The sequence below is a fragment of the Photinus pyralis genome, unplaced genomic scaffold (genome assembly GCF_008802855.1).
Source record: "Photinus pyralis isolate 1611_PpyrPB1 unplaced genomic scaffold, Ppyr1.3 Ppyr1.4_LG9, whole genome shotgun sequence".
Classification (NCBI taxonomy): domain Eukaryota; kingdom Metazoa; phylum Arthropoda; class Insecta; order Coleoptera; family Lampyridae; genus Photinus; species Photinus pyralis.
Window position 1 is genome coordinate 12781431 of NW_022170878.1, and position 17578 is coordinate 12799008.

The 17578-nt window shown below is 34.1% G+C and overlaps 2 protein-coding genes across 5 annotated transcripts in view; both read right to left on the bottom strand.

Annotated features, from left to right (window-relative positions):
- Positions 1–3053: 3053 nt before the first annotated feature.
- LOC116181174 (endochitinase) lies at positions 3054–13736 on the bottom strand. 2 transcript variants are annotated; one of them, XM_031501452.1, is made up of 10 exons: positions 13581–13736; positions 5242–5303; positions 5019–5185; positions 4804–4969; positions 4526–4748; positions 4188–4311; positions 3939–4136; positions 3600–3893; positions 3306–3545; positions 3054–3258 (listed from the first exon to the last, which is right to left on the bottom strand). In XM_031501452.1, the coding sequence occupies exons 2-10, from the start codon at positions 5288–5290 to the stop codon at positions 3130–3132; spliced, it is 1590 nt and encodes a 529-aa protein (XP_031357312.1). In that variant the 5' UTR covers positions 5291–5303; positions 13581–13736; the 3' UTR covers positions 3054–3129. The 2 variants fall into 2 exon arrangements, with proteins under 2 accessions (XP_031357312.1, XP_031357311.1); XM_031501451.1 differs by lacking the exon at positions 13581–13736 and adding an exon at positions 6980–7156.
- A 1311-nt stretch (positions 13737–15047) lies between these two features.
- LOC116181033 (zinc finger protein 423 homolog) overlaps positions 15048–17578 on the bottom strand; it is a 66763-nt gene continuing 64232 nt past the window's right edge. For all 3 annotated transcript variants that reach the window (XM_031501255.1, XM_031501257.1, XM_031501258.1), the window contains one exon: positions 15048–17511. In XM_031501255.1, the coding sequence (XP_031357115.1) occupies positions 16099–17511 (1413 nt within the window). In that variant the 3' untranslated portion in view covers positions 15048–16098. The remainder of the gene's footprint in view (positions 17512–17578) is intronic.

Sequence of the window (17578 nt, forward strand, 5' to 3'; positions counted from 1 at the left end):
TCCAGTGCTTGTAAACAATAACGAAACATTCTAGAAGTTCTCAATAAGTTAATAGATATTCAGTAATCAGAATGACATCCCATTCATCACAAGAAGCAAACGAACAGTACCTAGATTTTCTAATATCAGAAAGTGTGTGTTTTTAATAAAATTTTCCTTAATTGAGAAATGGTTTAATTAGATTGATGTGGTTGAGTGGTTTCCAAAGTAAAATTAAACCACATTGCAAAATTGTCCTGCTAAACTTGACCAATTATATGAAAATGGAATTGAATTAAAAAATAATTCATTTTAAATTGTGTACTTACAAGCCCAATTTTTTACTGTATTAGCGAATTCCATTCATAATTGATATCCAATTGAAGCACTTATAATTCCTTAAGCTTATTTCAATTATAGTTAAGCAGTTGACTACCCAGATAAAGAATTGAATTAACAGTTCGTACAGTACATGTACTTGTTTAATTTACACCAGAGAGAAAATGTGCCTATGAGAAAGTGCACGATTATAATAAACAGCCTGCACAAAATCGCGCCAAACGGCGAGATGGTCCTGTATCGTGGATGGGACAGTCTGACATGAATTCCCATATTTACCTAGCTTTGTGTTCAGCCTGGGTATTTAACAGGGGATACTGCAACTGCAAATACCATTTAAGGTTTTACAGAGCCTGTCATTCAAGGCCAGAGCTGGGCAGTATTCGATTTTGTAAAAACTTTTTAGTTTTCAAATCCTTTAAAGTATTCAAATACTTTGTAATTAAATATTTTTATGGAAGCAGTATTTGTATTTGTAACTCAAATACTTTCACAAATATTTAGTAATCGAATACTTCGCAAGGTATTTGAATACTTTGAGAAGTATTCGAATACTTCGCATAGTATTTGAATACTTAACTTTCCTTTTTTACCAAAAATCGACTGCACCAAAATTTCTCGGGAATAACTTTTTCTTATTAATTTTGATGCGTAGAATCCAAAACAATTCGTACTTTTTCGATCAGACTTCTCAAAAAATATCTCAACTAAACTGTAAAAACTATAACTTGAAAAAAGTGTATTGATTACCAAGGAGATGGCCCACTTTTACATATTATATTTAAACTAATTAATCAAAAACCGGACCATTGAACTACAATTGTTCTACAGATTTTGCAAGACTCCGTCCATCTTGAAGTGCCATTTAAGGAAAACTAAGTCCAAGGCGGCTATTAATCGCATACATTCAAAAGCAATTTCAAATGAAGTTACATACGTAGCGACATCTCAACTAAACTTAAAATACTATAACGTGAAAAAGGTGTATCGATTACCAAGGAGATAGCGCACTTGGCCATATCATCATTGAATTTATCAATGATATTATATTTAAACCACGATTTAAACTAACGGGGCATTGAACTACAATTGCTCTACAGATTTTGCAAGACTCCGTCCATCTGGAAGTGCCATTTAAGGAAAACTAAGTCCAAGGCGGCTATTAATCGCATAAATTCAAAAGCAATTTCAAATGAAGTTACGTACGTGGCGACATCTCAACTAAACTTAAAATACTATAACGTGAAAAAAGTGTATCGATTACCAAGGAGATGCGCACTTGGCCATATCATCATTGAATTTATCAATGATATTATATTTAAACTAATTAATCGAAAACCGGGGCATTGAACTACAATTGCTCTACAGATTTTGCAAGACTCCGTCCATCTTGAAGTGCCATTTAAGGAAAACTAAGTCCAAGGCGGCTATTAATCGCATAAATTCAAAAGCAATTTCAAATGAAGTTACGGACGTGGCGACATCTCAACTAAACTTAAAATACTATAACGTGAAAAAAGTGTATCGATTACCAAGGAGATGCCGCACTTGCAGCCATTATATTTCAAATAATTTTTCAAAAATCTGGTCATTTAAGTACAATTGCTGTACAGATCTTGTCCGTACATTTTTAACTGCCATTTTACTAGCTATACTCTGCGTTTTCCCCGTGTCCTTTTAAGCATTATGTTAGATGTTAGTGTACCTATCCGTGCTTTCTCTTGGGCCATTTCTGGACTTCGGGAATCTTGTCTACTTGTCCAGGACTTCCAACGACCCCATTCCTCCTGACAGCTGCCTACTTCTGCAGTGTATAACCTTCCTTTTTTACGAAAAATCGACTACACCAAAATTTCTCGGGAAAACACTTTTTCTTATTAATTTTGGTGCGTAGAATCCAAAACAATTCGTACTTTTTCGATCAGACTTCTCAAATCAAAAGTTATAGACTAGAAACCAATTTCGAAAGAAAATTCAAAGGGCTGTAACTTTTGAACTAGTAGCCCAAATCTTGGAACTGTTTGAAATTATGGATTCTACAGGCCACATTCTATAAGAAAATTTTTTTTCCGGATCGATCTGAGACAATTTTATTTGAGGGCCTCAAAAAAAGGCAGTGTAGGTTGTAACCTTCCTTTTTTACCAAAAATCGACTGCACCAAAATTTCTCGGGAAAACACTTTTTCTTATTAATTTTGGAGCGTAGAATCGAAAACAATTCGTTCTTTTTCGATCAGACTTCTCAATCAAAAGTTATAGACTAGAAAAAAATTCAAAGGGCTGTAACTTTTGAACTAGTAACCCAATCTTGGAACTGTTTGAAATTATGGATTCTACAGGCCACATTCTATAATAAAATTTTTTTCCGGGTCGGTGTGAGACAATTTTTTCTTTGGGGCTCAAAAAAAGGCGGTGATTAACCTTCCTTTTTTACCAAAAATCGACTGCATTAAAAATTCTCGGGAAAACACCTTTTCTTATTAATTTGGGTTAAGTTAAGTTAAATATTTCTGAGGTAGACAACACTATATCTAGTATCGTCAAGGTAATAAGATAACTTAGCGTTTGCACATAATTACACATCTTTGATAGACTTAGTGTATACTTTGAATATAAAATTAGGTTGTATAGTATTTTTAAGATGGTGGGCGTGATATAAGTAGGTAGGTATAGTACCTAAGTTCTCGGTGGACAAGATTTGGATACCTTCTATCAAAACGTTATTTCTGCATGACTGATAATTAATATTTTATTTTACTTTGTACATTCAATCTCTAAATCTATGCTAAATAACAATCATTAGTAAAGGAATTAATTAAGATTTTGACACTTATCTCTATCAGAATTGTTAGGCCAGTCGCATACATGGGTAATGGTATTAAAGACAGTATTGTCGTGACAATGTTGTATCATCAAACTTCCATGAACACAACGGTAAAACTGAAAATACGTTATTAACTATTGTAAAAGAGGCGATCAGAATTTACCTTATCACAATCGTCATGCGGCACGAAGTCTTTCCCCTCGCAGTCTATAGAATTTTCATTAGGGTCTGTTGGAACTTCTGCTGGTGCAACGGTAGTCGTTTTGGTGGGTCGGGCAGTTGAGGGTTTGGGCGGCTTGGGTGTAGTTTGAGTCCATTTATCGGGTTTCTTAGTCGTCGATGGGGCGGTTGGCTTCATTGCTTCATCGCCCGATGGTGTGCTTGGTGGGCGATCCCATTCGGGCTATTTGAAATACATTTAATTATTGCACACAAGGACACATTTTGTATTATTTACTCGAGGTGTTGTCGAGACTGTTGGTTCTGGAACGGAATAGCTTTTCATATTTGCGTATAGTATTGTACCGAGCACGTTTTTAGGACCGCATAATCCGTGGAAGTCATCCATGTCAATTGCCCAAACCATTGCGCCTGCGTATCCTTTACTTTTAATGAAATCCATTTTAATTTGAACACTTTCTGGATTTTCATAACCGACCCATTGATTGCCCTTGTAAGCGTACGGCACCTTTCCATACTCGTCCCATTTGGCAGACCATCCTGATTCTTTACTCAAAATTTCGGGGCAAATCTTGAAATATATGTTAAACATTAAAAATCGTGAAGTAAATTATACCTCATAATAAGCTAAGAATCCGGTTGCGTTGGTGTACTTTCCAGGATCGCCACCTCCAGCTTCTTTGTTGATGTATGTGCCCAAACTATAGTCATTGTTACTATTACTAAGAGTATATGTTCTGCCATAGTACGGAATTCCAACCACTAACTTTTTGGGTGAGCATCCATAATTAACCCATAATTCTAGTCCGTCGTTCTAAATAACAAAATTAGTTTTTCTCCTGTTAAAAACCATTAGCTTACGTACAACGTTGAGTTTTTCGTACGCCCACTGATCATGAGGACGCTTATATAGCGCACTGTGGGTATCTGCAAATCCTGCCCAATTTCCTCGTAAATCGTATGTCATCGCATGTATCGCATCCAGCAACCTATGACGTTATACACATGTTAATTGACACACATCATCAACAATGTTAAGTACAGCGATTGGATTCTGCTATTCTTCACCACCATCCCTCATATGGAGCAAGCAGTTGTTTGTGTGTTTCACATGTCAAAGCCATTATCGTATTTTGGACAATTCATGAATGTAGGTATATACGTTAGCTAATTGTTTACCAGAAGAAAGGGAAGACTACTTACTCGCACAGTTCCGGAACGTGATATCCTTCTTGCAGCCTGAATTTGGCAACAGGTACCGCCATAGTTAGCTGCCAATTCTTTTTCTGTCTATCAAATGCTCTTCGTAATTCCTCAACAAAGTAAAAGAAATTGTTTTTATCCGAAAATGACCCGTCCCGATCGGCAGCTCCGGGATACTCCCAATCCAGGTCGAGACCATCAAAGTTGTATTGATCAATGAAATCTGTGGCATCACGTTATGGAAAAATTGAACAATGTAAAACGTACCTATAACTTACTCACTACACTATTTATGAATGAATCTCGTTTAGGTTTAGCCGCGACCATTTCGGAATATTTCTTACCACCTTCCGCCCATCCTCCCACCGCAACTAGAAAGGTTACTGCTGGATATTTTGACTTTAGTGCTGTAAAGTTTTTAAACCCATTTTTTTCAACATCCAGCTGAAATAACACTTATGAATATAATGACAAATGCATCTCAGGTTCATACTTCTGGATCTATAACTAACACTCCCCAATTCTTATCGTCAACCCCGATGAATGAATAGATTATGTGCGTGCAAAGATCGACTGGAATATCTTCAATTCCGTATCTCCCCACTCCAGGACGATATACGGCCCAGTTACTGAAGTAGCAAACTACTTTCGCTGGGGTAGCTGTGTTACGAATAAATGTATTAGTTGTACCAACACGAGAATAATGCGATAATTACCATCGACAGCTTTCCAAAGCAACAGGGGTAAAAGAAACAGTAACCGCATTTTGTTTCTTAATCTGTGGAAAAAATTATGACATATGTAAAACGCTTTTTGCCAATGAGTAAATCAATGTTAACGTTATTTCAACATTCAAAGTAATAGTGTAGAATATCTTTATATATTATATATTATCAATAATTGGAAATTAAGATATTGTTGTTTAAATATCACGTCGTAAGAAATGTCTACAGTACACACTCTGTAAAAATGTGGTTTGTAATTTCAACATAATTAAAAAGCTATGGTATTAAAAGAATCTGTAGGTGTCATCATTCTCAAACTATTCAGAGTAAAAGAGGGACATTTTGATCCTTTATAAAATGCGAAATGAACATGTTTCCATCTCATTAACAACACAAAAAGAGTTTTGAATCTTGAATCTTAAATTTGGTGGTCATGTGCAGAGCTGGGATCAAAAAATGTATTCGATTACTAATTCCGAAATAAAAATAAAAAATTACAAATGTAAGTAATCGGTTACTTTGGCATTATAGTCGCAATTATTTTATTTGTAAGCTTACATCTTACATCTAGGTATCTATATTTTTAAGGTTAACGAGTTCGTTGACTATCTTATCGTTATTAAAAGAATATTTCGATACATCCAGATATTAAACATCCGATGCCCTAGAAAATAAAACACCAAAATCTTACTAAATAAGCATCATGTGCGTTATAAGCAAATCAGAACTAGTACCTATTTGAATTTCATTTTCTTACATCAAAATATCCTAATTATCAATCATGAATCATAAATTCGCGTACAATCCAAAATGTAATAGGTACAAAATAGGGGTTGCCATTTAAACCAACAAAATTGATAGCTGCTTCCGACATTTTTAAAATCTTTTATTCAATGCAGCACGCTTGGTGAATCACAAATTTTTAAAGGCTTGGCTATGAAACTTCTAACTAAAAACACGAGGTAGTGTATTCATCAGCTAGCAACAATTTCCTTCGCCGTACGTTAAGGCATCTACACCCTCCATACCTTGTCGATTTCTGTAGGTCATTGCACAATTTTAATTCTAATCGAGGTGAAATGGTACACATATCACTTGAGGATATGAAATTTAAAAAAAACTTTTCTCGAAAACAGACAAAACAATTTCAAAGTGTATCAAAACTTCTTCAGCTTCTGCTTCGACATTGTATAGTCATTGAACTTGACGTTTGCTTTGTTTATATCTAATAATTATGTAAATGTCAAGATGAATGAATTATCGAATGGAATTTAAACAAGGAGAAGCCATGTACGTACATAACTAAAATAGATGGGCGATATCCAATATCGAAAAAGTTGACGATGCAAATAACATTTCCAAAAAATCCTGCACCTAATCAGTATACATAAAATGCACCGAATTAATTAAATCATTCCGAAAACCAATCGGACGCGTGAGCAGAAACGAATAACGTACTATTACCTACATCAGTAAATTTTTGCAATATAGAAGATTGTTTTTAATGAACAATATTAATGAATCTGGACAAATAAGTCAAATGGATTATTGGAAAACACAATTAATTTTCAAATTGTTGTTATTTCATTGCAAGTGTTGTTTCCAACAAAATCACGCAAAAATATCAATTCTGGTTAGTAAACCCATAAAACATTAATATTAATTTCACCAAGTAACAGCAGGAAATTTTAGACAAAACATAAAAATTTAAAAAAAAGCTTGTACTTACTTGGGACGGAACTTTACCCGCTGCACCAAAATTGTGGTTAATTGGCAACTTAAGGTTTTATGGTAACTGTTTTTGAAATGAGAGTAGTAGCGGGACTCGCAATGTTTTATAGTGGTCGCGGTGGAGTTTTTTTTTAATGCTATCGGCCAATAACTTATTCAACTATGTGCGAAGACACAACGTCCCCGATTAATACATTACCACTGCAAGTCTTGGTATCTTTATCTGACGTGGTCTAAAAGATCCTTAGTATTCAGTAAACGATTTGTGAGGTACGTGTGCTCAAATTTACATTCGGAATTATGATGCCTGATACAATCCAGTTTGTTTGTCCCTGTTTAGGAAACTCATTGTTTACACGATGTGGAAATCCATATAATGAGTTACAAAATACTTCCGTGTTTAAATTTTGACTAGGTAGTTATATCAAGATTAGCTAAACCTGTTGAAACATTTTAGTACCAGTCCTTAAGCAAATATGCCCGCTTTTTCTATAAAATGTATCTCTTGTTAATGAGAACCGAAATTCACGGTATAACGGTTCCCACTATAAATGTAAACGGTTAATTATTTATATCTCCCTATAATTTTTACATAAAGATTTATGAAAATTGGCAGTTCCCATTACGGTTGCGATTTGCGATTCTTTAATATATGGTTTAATGGTTCGGAATGTCGTAGATAACTTCAGCAGCGTAATGTCCTCTTCATGTGTAGGTAATATCGTCCTACATGCTGAATAATAATATTCACCCTTGGGATTGGCATTAAGACAATGACATATCTTTAAGGTTACTGCACCGCATTTTGATGATATTCACAAAATCAAAAGCATCTAGTTTTGGTTGTTCATTCATTTGTCATAGATTGATAGATCTGTACGATAAATTCAAAGTAGGTATATGTGCAACCAGTGTCTTTAAGTTGCCACTGACTTTGTTGTTGTCAGATCTAGATTATCTACTCCTTTTATATAATTGCTCAGAAAATGACGTGTATAGTTTCGGAAAAAAACCGTCACAATTGTAACAAACCGCATAAGAGACTGAATTTACATGCAGGACAGCTGTTGAAAGCAATTCTATGAATATACGAGGGTGGTGGATTTCAGAAAGAATACTGGCTTTGGTTCCTTTTTTTTATTGAAAAAAAGATGCGCAGCTGCTAAGGCTATATGCATCTGTATACAATATTTTAGTAAATTTAAATATATACATCAATAATTATGTATGGTTCCTTTAATTTATAAAATAATCAAAAGGAAACTACTCTTTGGTATTTAATATTGGAATCTCCACAGTAGGTTAGTAAATATGTGCGTTATTCAAGAGCGCTGTATTGTTTTGATATTTTTAAATTAATTCTAATATTCTCACTTGCAGTAAATCTAACTTGTTTAGGTGTATCTATACACATCCCCATATGTCTTGTAACCCATAGTTGTTGTTTTTAAAAATTTTTAAATTTTATAAATGAGTAGATGAGTAGACCTTTTGAGTATATTGATGCAACCCATGGTTTTATTTATTTTTCAGACAAGGTAATCGACATATTTGTCGTATATTATTATAAACCGATATACGTTGTATGCGTCGAATTTTTTTATCAATGGCCACATACAGTTTGGTAAGGCCCAAACAGTATCAATATCTTAGTAAGAGAACAGAAGTGCTGCACCGTCTGCCTATACAAAAATAATTTGGCAGTCATAACTTCTTTAAATATGTTATTAACATAATCAGAAACATAATTGGTGCTAAGTTGCTATTGCTACCTTGCAGAACTCCAAGGTTTACAGATCATTCATTGACCACCCAAATCAACGATTGCTATGCATGTAAGTGTGAATATTCTAAAAATTTACGTAAGTTTAAGACTAGAATGAAATTTAATTGTAGAGGGCAATTTTGCGGCTGCATATACACCATTTAAACATAATCGTTCAAATAAACGAAAACATTTGGACCACTAAAAAAGTTACAACCCCCGCAATGCACGAAGTATGAAATTTACAGAAAATTACGTAAGCTGAAAACGAGAATGAAATTAATTTTAAAAGGGTAGTTTTCGGGTTGCATATAGCTCATTTTTAAACATAATCGATCAAATAAACAAAATCATTTGGATCACTATAAAGGTTACAACCCCTGAAGTCGAAGATTGCTATGCATGTAAAAGTGAAATTTCCAGAAAATTACTTAAGTTTAAAACGATAATGAAATTTATCTTATAAGGGTAGTTTTGAAGTTGCTAACAGCCCATTTAAACATAGTCGATCAAATAAACAAAAACATTTGGATCACTACAAAAGTTATAACCCTTAAAGTCGAAGATTGCTATGAATCTAAATGTGAAATTTCCAGAAAATTACCTAAGTTTAAAACGAGAGTGAAATTTTTTTTAAAAGGGTAAACAAAAACATTTGGATCACTACAAAAGTTGCAACCCCCGCAATGCACGATTGCTACTCATCCACGTACGAAATTTCCAGAAATTTACGTAAATATTAAACGAGCGTAAAATTTATTTTTCAAGGGCAGTTTTAAGGTTGCTTATAGATCATTTAAACATAATCGATAAAATAAACAAAAACATTTGGATCACTACAAAAGTTGCAACCCCCGCAATGCACGATTGCTACTCATCCACGTACGAAATTTCCAGAAATTTACGTAAATATTAAACGAGCGTAAAATTTATTTTTCAAGGGCAGTTTTAAGGTTGCTTATAGATCATTTAAACATAATCGATAAAATAAACAAAAACATTTGGATCACTACAAAAGTTGCAACCCCCGCAATGCACGATTGCTACTCATCCACGTACGAAATTTCCAGAAATTTACGTAAATATTAAACGAGCGTAAAATTTATTTTTCAAGGGCAGTTTTAAGGTTGCTTATAGATCATTTAAACATAATCGATAAAATAAACATAAACATTTGGGCCACTACAAAAGTTACAACCCCTGAAGTCGAATATTGCCATGCACCTAAGTGTGAAATTTCCAGTAAATTATACCTAAGTTTAAAACGAGAATGAAATTTAACTTAAAAGGGTAGTTTTCGGGTTTCTTATAACGTATTTGGCTACTACAAAAGTTGCAACCCTCGCAATGAACGATTGCTATACATCTAAGTGTGAAATTTCCAAAAAATTACGTAAGTTTAAAACGAGAATAAAATTTTTTTAAAAGGGTAGATTTGGGGTTGCATATAACGCATTTAAACATAATCGATCAAATAAACAAAAACATTTGACCCTCTACAATAGTTACAACCTCCGCAGTCGAGGATTGCTATCTATACATCTCAGTGCGACATATCGAGAAAATTACCTAAGTTTAAAACGAGAATGAAATTTATTTTAAAAGAGTAGTTTTAGGGTTGCTTATAGATCATTTAAAAATAATCGATCAAATAAACAAACACATTTGGACTACAACAATAGTTACAACCCCTACAGTCGAGGATTGCTATACACGGAGAAAAATGGAATGTTAAAATCATGTAGTAAAAATTATATTGTAATCAGTACGATTAAATCAAACAAACCTTGACACACGCTGTACAATATGAATATGTCTAATCAAAATTATTCTCACTATAATAATGATATTGTATGAAATATGATCTTAGATATGTAAATATATCCAAGAGCAAATAGATAATAAACATTAAAATATAGTTTATTAACGAAATGGGTTTATTATTTGTGTAGGTAGGTATAATACAGTTTAGTATATAACGCATTCTTAAATGAAAACCTTGCGGTTGAAAGATTGTTAGTTTAACAACCCATATTATACCTTATTGTTGCAAATATATCATGATTTTTGAACTTATAATTTTATATATTCGAAACCAATATGTGTGTATCCTGATTTTTGGTAAAAAAGGAAGGTTATACACTGCCTTTTTTTGAGCCCCGAAAAAAAAATTGTCTCAGATCGACCCGGAAAAAAAAATTTTCTTATAGAATGTGGCCTGTAGAATCCATAATTTCAAACAGTTCCAAGATTGGGCTACTAGTTCAAAAGTTACAGCCCTTTGAATTTTCTTTCGAAATTGGTTTCTAGTCTATAACTTTTGATTGAGAAGTCTGATCGAAAAAGTACGAATTGATTTGGATTCTACGTACCAAAATTAATAAGAATTCCCGAGAAATTTTGGTGCAGTCGATTTTTGGCAGGGTGTGTATATTAGTTGCAATAATCTAAGTTACTTATTAATACAAAGCAGAGATGTTAATTCAACTACTCCCGTATTACAAGAGCATGCATATGAGATGGTTGCCGTTACATACAGTTTTTTTGTATGAGTTGAAACAATATATACTAAAACTAGCTATACAGTTGCAACAATATGTATATGATAAATTTTATAATTCTTTATATCTATCCCCATACGTATTATACAGGGAGTCTATAAAAGAACTCCGGGGTTTAAAAAATTAATATTTTTTAAACTATAAAAGATAGCAAAATTTGATCAATTCCTTTGAAACAAGCAGCTCAAAGAGTTTTACTCATACGAATTGGGAATGTTTCTCTCAACAGTTGGCAGCGCTGCGGAGCGTTGACCGTGAAATGACGTAACGGCTGCGGCAGGCAGTCAGTGTCGTCTGGACTAACTAACTAACGGAGCTCACATTGAACTTTACTAAGTTGTTAAAAAATCTTGAAAATGTAAGCTTTCTAATCATGTATAAAACATGTATGTACGTTTTTTACTGTATTAAAATATTTTGTCTTAAAACCCCGGAGTTCTTTTATAGATACCCTGTATTTTTTGATAGCTATTTATTATATTTTTAATTATCTTTAACATACATTTTTCTCCGTGTACATCTAAGTTTCCAGAAAATTACCTAAGTTTAAAACGAGAATGAAATTTAAAAAGGGTAGTTTTAGGGTTGCTTATTTAAACATAATCGATCAAATAAACAAAAACATTTGGACCACTACAAACGTTGCAACCCACGCAATTAACGATTACTATGCACCTAAGTGTGAAAATTCTAGAAAATTACCTTAGTTTAAAACGAGAGTGAAATTTATTTTAAAAGGGTAGTTTTCGGGTCGCCTATAGATCATTTAAACATAATCGATCAAATAAACAAAAACATTTGGGCCACTAAGAAAATTGCAACCCCCGCAATGCACGATTGCTACGCATCCAAGTATGAAATTTCCAGATATTTACGTAAATTTAAAACGAGAGTGAAATTTATTTTTCAAGGGCAGTTTTGGGGTTGCTTATAGATTATTTAAACATACTCGATCAAATAAACAAAAACATTTGGGCCACTACAAAAGTTGCAACCCCTGCAATGAACGATTGGTATGCATCTAAGTGTGAAATTTACAGAAAATTACGTAAGATTAAAACGCGAATGAAATTTATTTTAAAAGGGCAGTTTTGGTGTTTCTTATAAGGCATTTAAACATAATCGATCATATAATCTAAAACATTTGGACCACTACAGAAGTTGCAACCCGCGCAATGAACGATTGCTATTCATCTAAGTGTGAAATTTCCAGAAAATTACTTAAGACTAAAACGAGAATGAAATTTATTTTTAGAGGGCAGTTTTAGGGTTGCTTACAGCCCATTTAAACATAATCGATTATTTCGGCGGTATTGTTTTTTATGTCTGCTGCTCTTATTTGATCTGCACCTGGTGACTTTCTTATATCAAGATTGTTGATCATTTTTTAATTGAAGTCCTATAGGATAGGCTGCAATCATCAGCAATATTGCGTTACACGATGTTGGCAGTTTTTTTAAAACTATCGGCTTGTTTATTAAAGTTTACGAAGAAAGTGTAATATTGCCCAATAGTAGAGTAATTTTCATATCTACGTCCTTGCTTTTCTTTTTGTTAATCACGTACCTATCTAGTTGATTTCCTTTCGATATTGCTGTTATTAATCCACATAACAATACAGTGTCAGTCATCCATGTTTTAGTAAATCTTCTTAATTTTTCCTGTGCATCTGTTATTTCGTTTGCATTGTATTGTACCTATAAGCACTTGAAACTGTTGATATTTTTGGTAAAATAATTTACATTGTTATCTTCTAGTTTTCGGCAAGTTATGTTCTGTGTATTTTTTATGGGTAGGATGAGATTATAATAGCGATGGCTAAGATGGCTTACGGAAGAGATCTGACTCCAGATGTAAGCAAATACGTAAATGGTCCGACATTAAGTGCTTAATTACTGCTAATTTAACTTTTCTATGTTTGAGCCAATGAAGATGTGATCTAAGAGGGATTTGTGTAGATTGCTTTCCCTGATTTCCTCTCGGGTTGCCCCTTCAATTGCGACGATCAATCCGTGTCAAATAAGTTGTGTTTGATATTCATGGGTAATAAGCAATTATTTTCAAGTAAATTAATGTTCGTATATCTCTCGTGACTTTAATTTCTTAAATTAAGAAAGTTTGCAACAATGTTAATGCATTCAAAGGATATAGAAGGAGTATTTAATTTTATTTTTTATGGTAAAATTTGCAATTATTGTATTCCGTTATTTATTTACTTCAGACATTAGAATAACTTCAAAATTACTTATATTAAATAACGTGGTTAAACTTACTTTGTATCAACATCCGCCTACTGCACTTCCAGCGTATACTATGTATCTACTTGTCCACGTCACTTACAGAATTAATTCTCTTATTGCTTCTTCAATATCGTCTTTTTTTACCAAAATGGGTCCGTTTTTTGTGCATACGTATATAAATGCTTTCTTTCGCGTTTCTCGATTATAAATAACCCAAATTTTGTGAGTCATTCAAGAGGTCATTCATTAAAGTATATCCTGTTGCTTGTCTATTTAATAGGTATACTGTCGGAGCTACCATTTACGTCCATTAATCCAAACCGTAACAATTATTATGTCATTGTTTTTAAGGGATGACCGACTTACCTGTTTACTCTCCATTTAATTTAGGGTCACCCAATTTTTCCCACGATATCGCTAAAGATCTGTCCGGGTGCTCTTTGATTGGTTTTTTTGCATTCCGTATGTGTTTCTACAATTTTGCTATTCTAAGATGCTTATTCTATTGGAGAGAGCCTCGATCTGCTTGTCTTTAAAATTTTAATTATTAATTTTAGGGGCTTACTATCATCTTTCAAAGGCCTATAATTGTCTTGTGTTAATTCTTTTAACGATGTACTCATGGCCTAATAAGAGTATATTAGGCCATGGATATACTAAGATAATCGAATTTGGTGGTTATTAATTGTTAAGAATGCTCTTAATTTGTAATATCCTACGTGTAAGTAAAGTCCAAATTAATAGACGTCTGCAGGAGTTAGTTGCTGTAAAGTTAATTCTACCATCGCATCACATATTATTTGTAAGGTAGGTATATTGGACAATTCCAACAGCACCCGTGTGACTGTCTCAACTTAATTCGAGAGTATCTAAAGTATATTACTTCGTCTCCTCCGTTGTTCAATCATCCCTTTGTTCGCAATCGTAAGGTTACCCTCAGGCAGATCCAGGATACCTTCTATAACGGCTGTGGGGGTGGTACGCATGATTCCGATGCACGCAAAGCACGTTAGTCTTTGCATATGACTCTGGCGGTTCTGTCTAGTTCTAGCCCACCAGACAATTGCTCCATAACAAAGCATAGGTCTACTCGTAATCATACCAACCATTCTCTCTGCTGATCCGAGATTTGCTGGGGGCGAAGTAATGCGGGTATTTGACTATTTGTTTAAGCGCGGTACAGAGGAGGATTATTTTTACCGAGCTCCAGAAGCTCTTCCATGGCTCTGTCTGACGTCTCCTAATTGCCTATTTATGCTGCCTTAGGTTTACATTGTACGTCTCTCAGTCGGCTAGAGGCCAAAACATAAAAGAATCGTCAATAATATAGGTAAAGATCAGTTCGGCACGCCAAAAGTTATAGGTAACAAACCCTATTGCAATAAAATAAATGCAATATAACTTGATAACAATAATTTTTATACTAGTAAAAATAGGCGCACGGGTAGATTTTGTTCAATTCGGTAGGTAAATAAAGAACAGAAGTAGGCAGGTATTTTTATTGTTACAATCAATTTAAACAAACTTTAGGTCGTTGGAATACACTTACAAAAATGCTTGACTTGTATCCATTCAAAAACAATAGCGAAACTTTCAAAAAACGTTTTAACTTTTTCCTTAATATCTAAGGATTTGCGAAAAGGGGCAACAATTTTCCGAATTAATATGTATACAACTATAACGTGCGTAACAAACTTTACTTTAATGTTTAGGCATTTGTAAATTGTAGATTTCAATGATGTAAAGTTTATGAAAGCAACTTCTGAACTTAAGCGATTAAAGGACTCGAATAGTAGAAGAATAAACATCTAACACTTAGAGCTAACACTTTACATAGTCAAATGTAACTAGTGTTTTTCTATACAGGGTGTTATCGGCGCATACCAAACTTACAACCATAATTCCTGTAAGACTGTCTCATATTGTAAATGTATTTCAGGGTGCAAGATCTTGTAAATATAAAATCAACGTTGAGAAACATTTTGTAAAAAAGGAAAATAAAACAAGCCCAATAATCGTAATGGTAGTTTTTTAATTTAAGTATTTTGCTAATGACCCTGTATATTCCTCAAATCAATTTGCTCCCCTTTGAAAATTAAATGAAAAGGTTTATCCATATAGTACTAGTATTGAGCATATGTGCGACTTCTGGAGCCTAGTTGGTATGCTGTCTGGATAAAATTTAAACAATCGAGACCTTTCTCTTTTACAGAACAGTCCCTTCTCCATGGAAACTTCACATCACTAAATCGTCTAAAAATAAGACTAAATTATTATTCGCAGACCACGTGACATGTTTATAATGCACGTAATCAGAACAGGTAATGGTAAATAATGTGACGCTGATGTCGCCCTAACCCATTAAGTGGTATTATCACATTGGTATTGACATATCTACTATAGTTATACTAATTCCAGTTCAATTAAATTGCAAAGTTGAAAAACTATCACTTTAACATTAAATAAGAGTTCTCGTCTCTTTAAGGTAATGTAGTTATTGCCCTTCATTAAGAAAACAATGTATAGTAGGTCAGAGAACAACACAATATAATTAAGTCTTCTTTTCTTCGTTTGTTGACGCATTATTGTTCTCCGCAAATTTTATTTTACGTTTTTCATCGGTATTCTTTTTGAACTCCGGATTTTGATTACAGCATCTTAAATGAATCTCCATGTACGTTGGTGACGTTAACATATCACAGTAAGGACAGTTGTTCAACACCTCCCGCTTTATTTTCTCCGATGCGTTCTCACCCTCTGATTTACAATTCATCAGAATGGGCGTATGGATGGTCCGCACGAGTATGTGATCGTATTTATGGTTGTCCAATTCAGTTTGAAAGAAGAACTTCATTTGGCACGTCGCACATTCGTAAGGTTTTGAGTTAACGCCATGATCGAGCATATGAGTAAGCAAACCGTTTGCAGTTGTGAATATCGAGCTACAAATATAACATCGGAATTGGCCCGTTCCAAAAAAACTGTGCTCTATAACGTGCAGCTGCAGCTTTAGTGCTGATGGAAAGATACTTCTGCAAATGTGACATTCGTGAGTGGCACCATCACTGACTACATGCGTTACCGCGTGCTTCTTTACATCGCCTTCATTTTCGAATGTCTTTGGACATTTCCCGCAAGAATATACTTTTTTGTCTACACACTCGGTACTTTGTATTATGGGACTGCTAGAAGTGCCATTGTTGCTACACTTCCGCATGCATTCTTTACATATTGCAATTTGTAGATTTTCCGAATTCTTCTCGTATCCTTGAAGAGGAAGGCCGGTACGAGTATCAAAAATGTGATTGCACATGCTGCACAAAAATTCCTTGTGGATTATATGTTGCAAGTGGAAGTTCGAATGAAGTTTAATTTCGACATCAGTTTGGAGCGTTTGGCAACAAATAATGCAGTTTGCCGGTAAAGAAATTTGTGAATTTGGTTTATTTAATACTGCGCTATGCTGAACTTGATGGGAATAAAACGACTGCTCGTCTGTAAGGATGGCTTTACATTGAGTGCACGTATTTCCAGACACTATTTTACAGTGAGAAAGTTTGTGTTCGGCCAAAATGATCGCCGAAGTGTATATTTCGTCACAAATGTTGCACTTGTGTTTACCTTTGCTACTGTTTACTTGGTGATTTTTCATGTGATTTTCCAAGTCTGATCGCGATTTACAATGTTCGTTACAGTACGCACACTGGAGGCTTACCGGGCCGATCTTTGATTTAACATGATGTAGCTTTTTGTGACTAATTAGTTCAGTCTCGCTGCTGAAATCCGTTGTGCCGCATATGTCGCACATGAAGTTTTCGTTGATACCTCTCTCGTATCGCGAAATGTTATCGGAAGGAGTTATACTATTAGTATATAGTACCGAAGAATTGTCCTGGACCTCCCTTTGACTTCTAGTTGCTAGTTGATCAATTGAACACTCTTCGGTCATTGTTGATGTATGCGCCTGAAAACGTTTGTCGAGTTGTAGCTTGGGAAATTTATTAAAGGATCAAGCATGTAGCTACAGATTT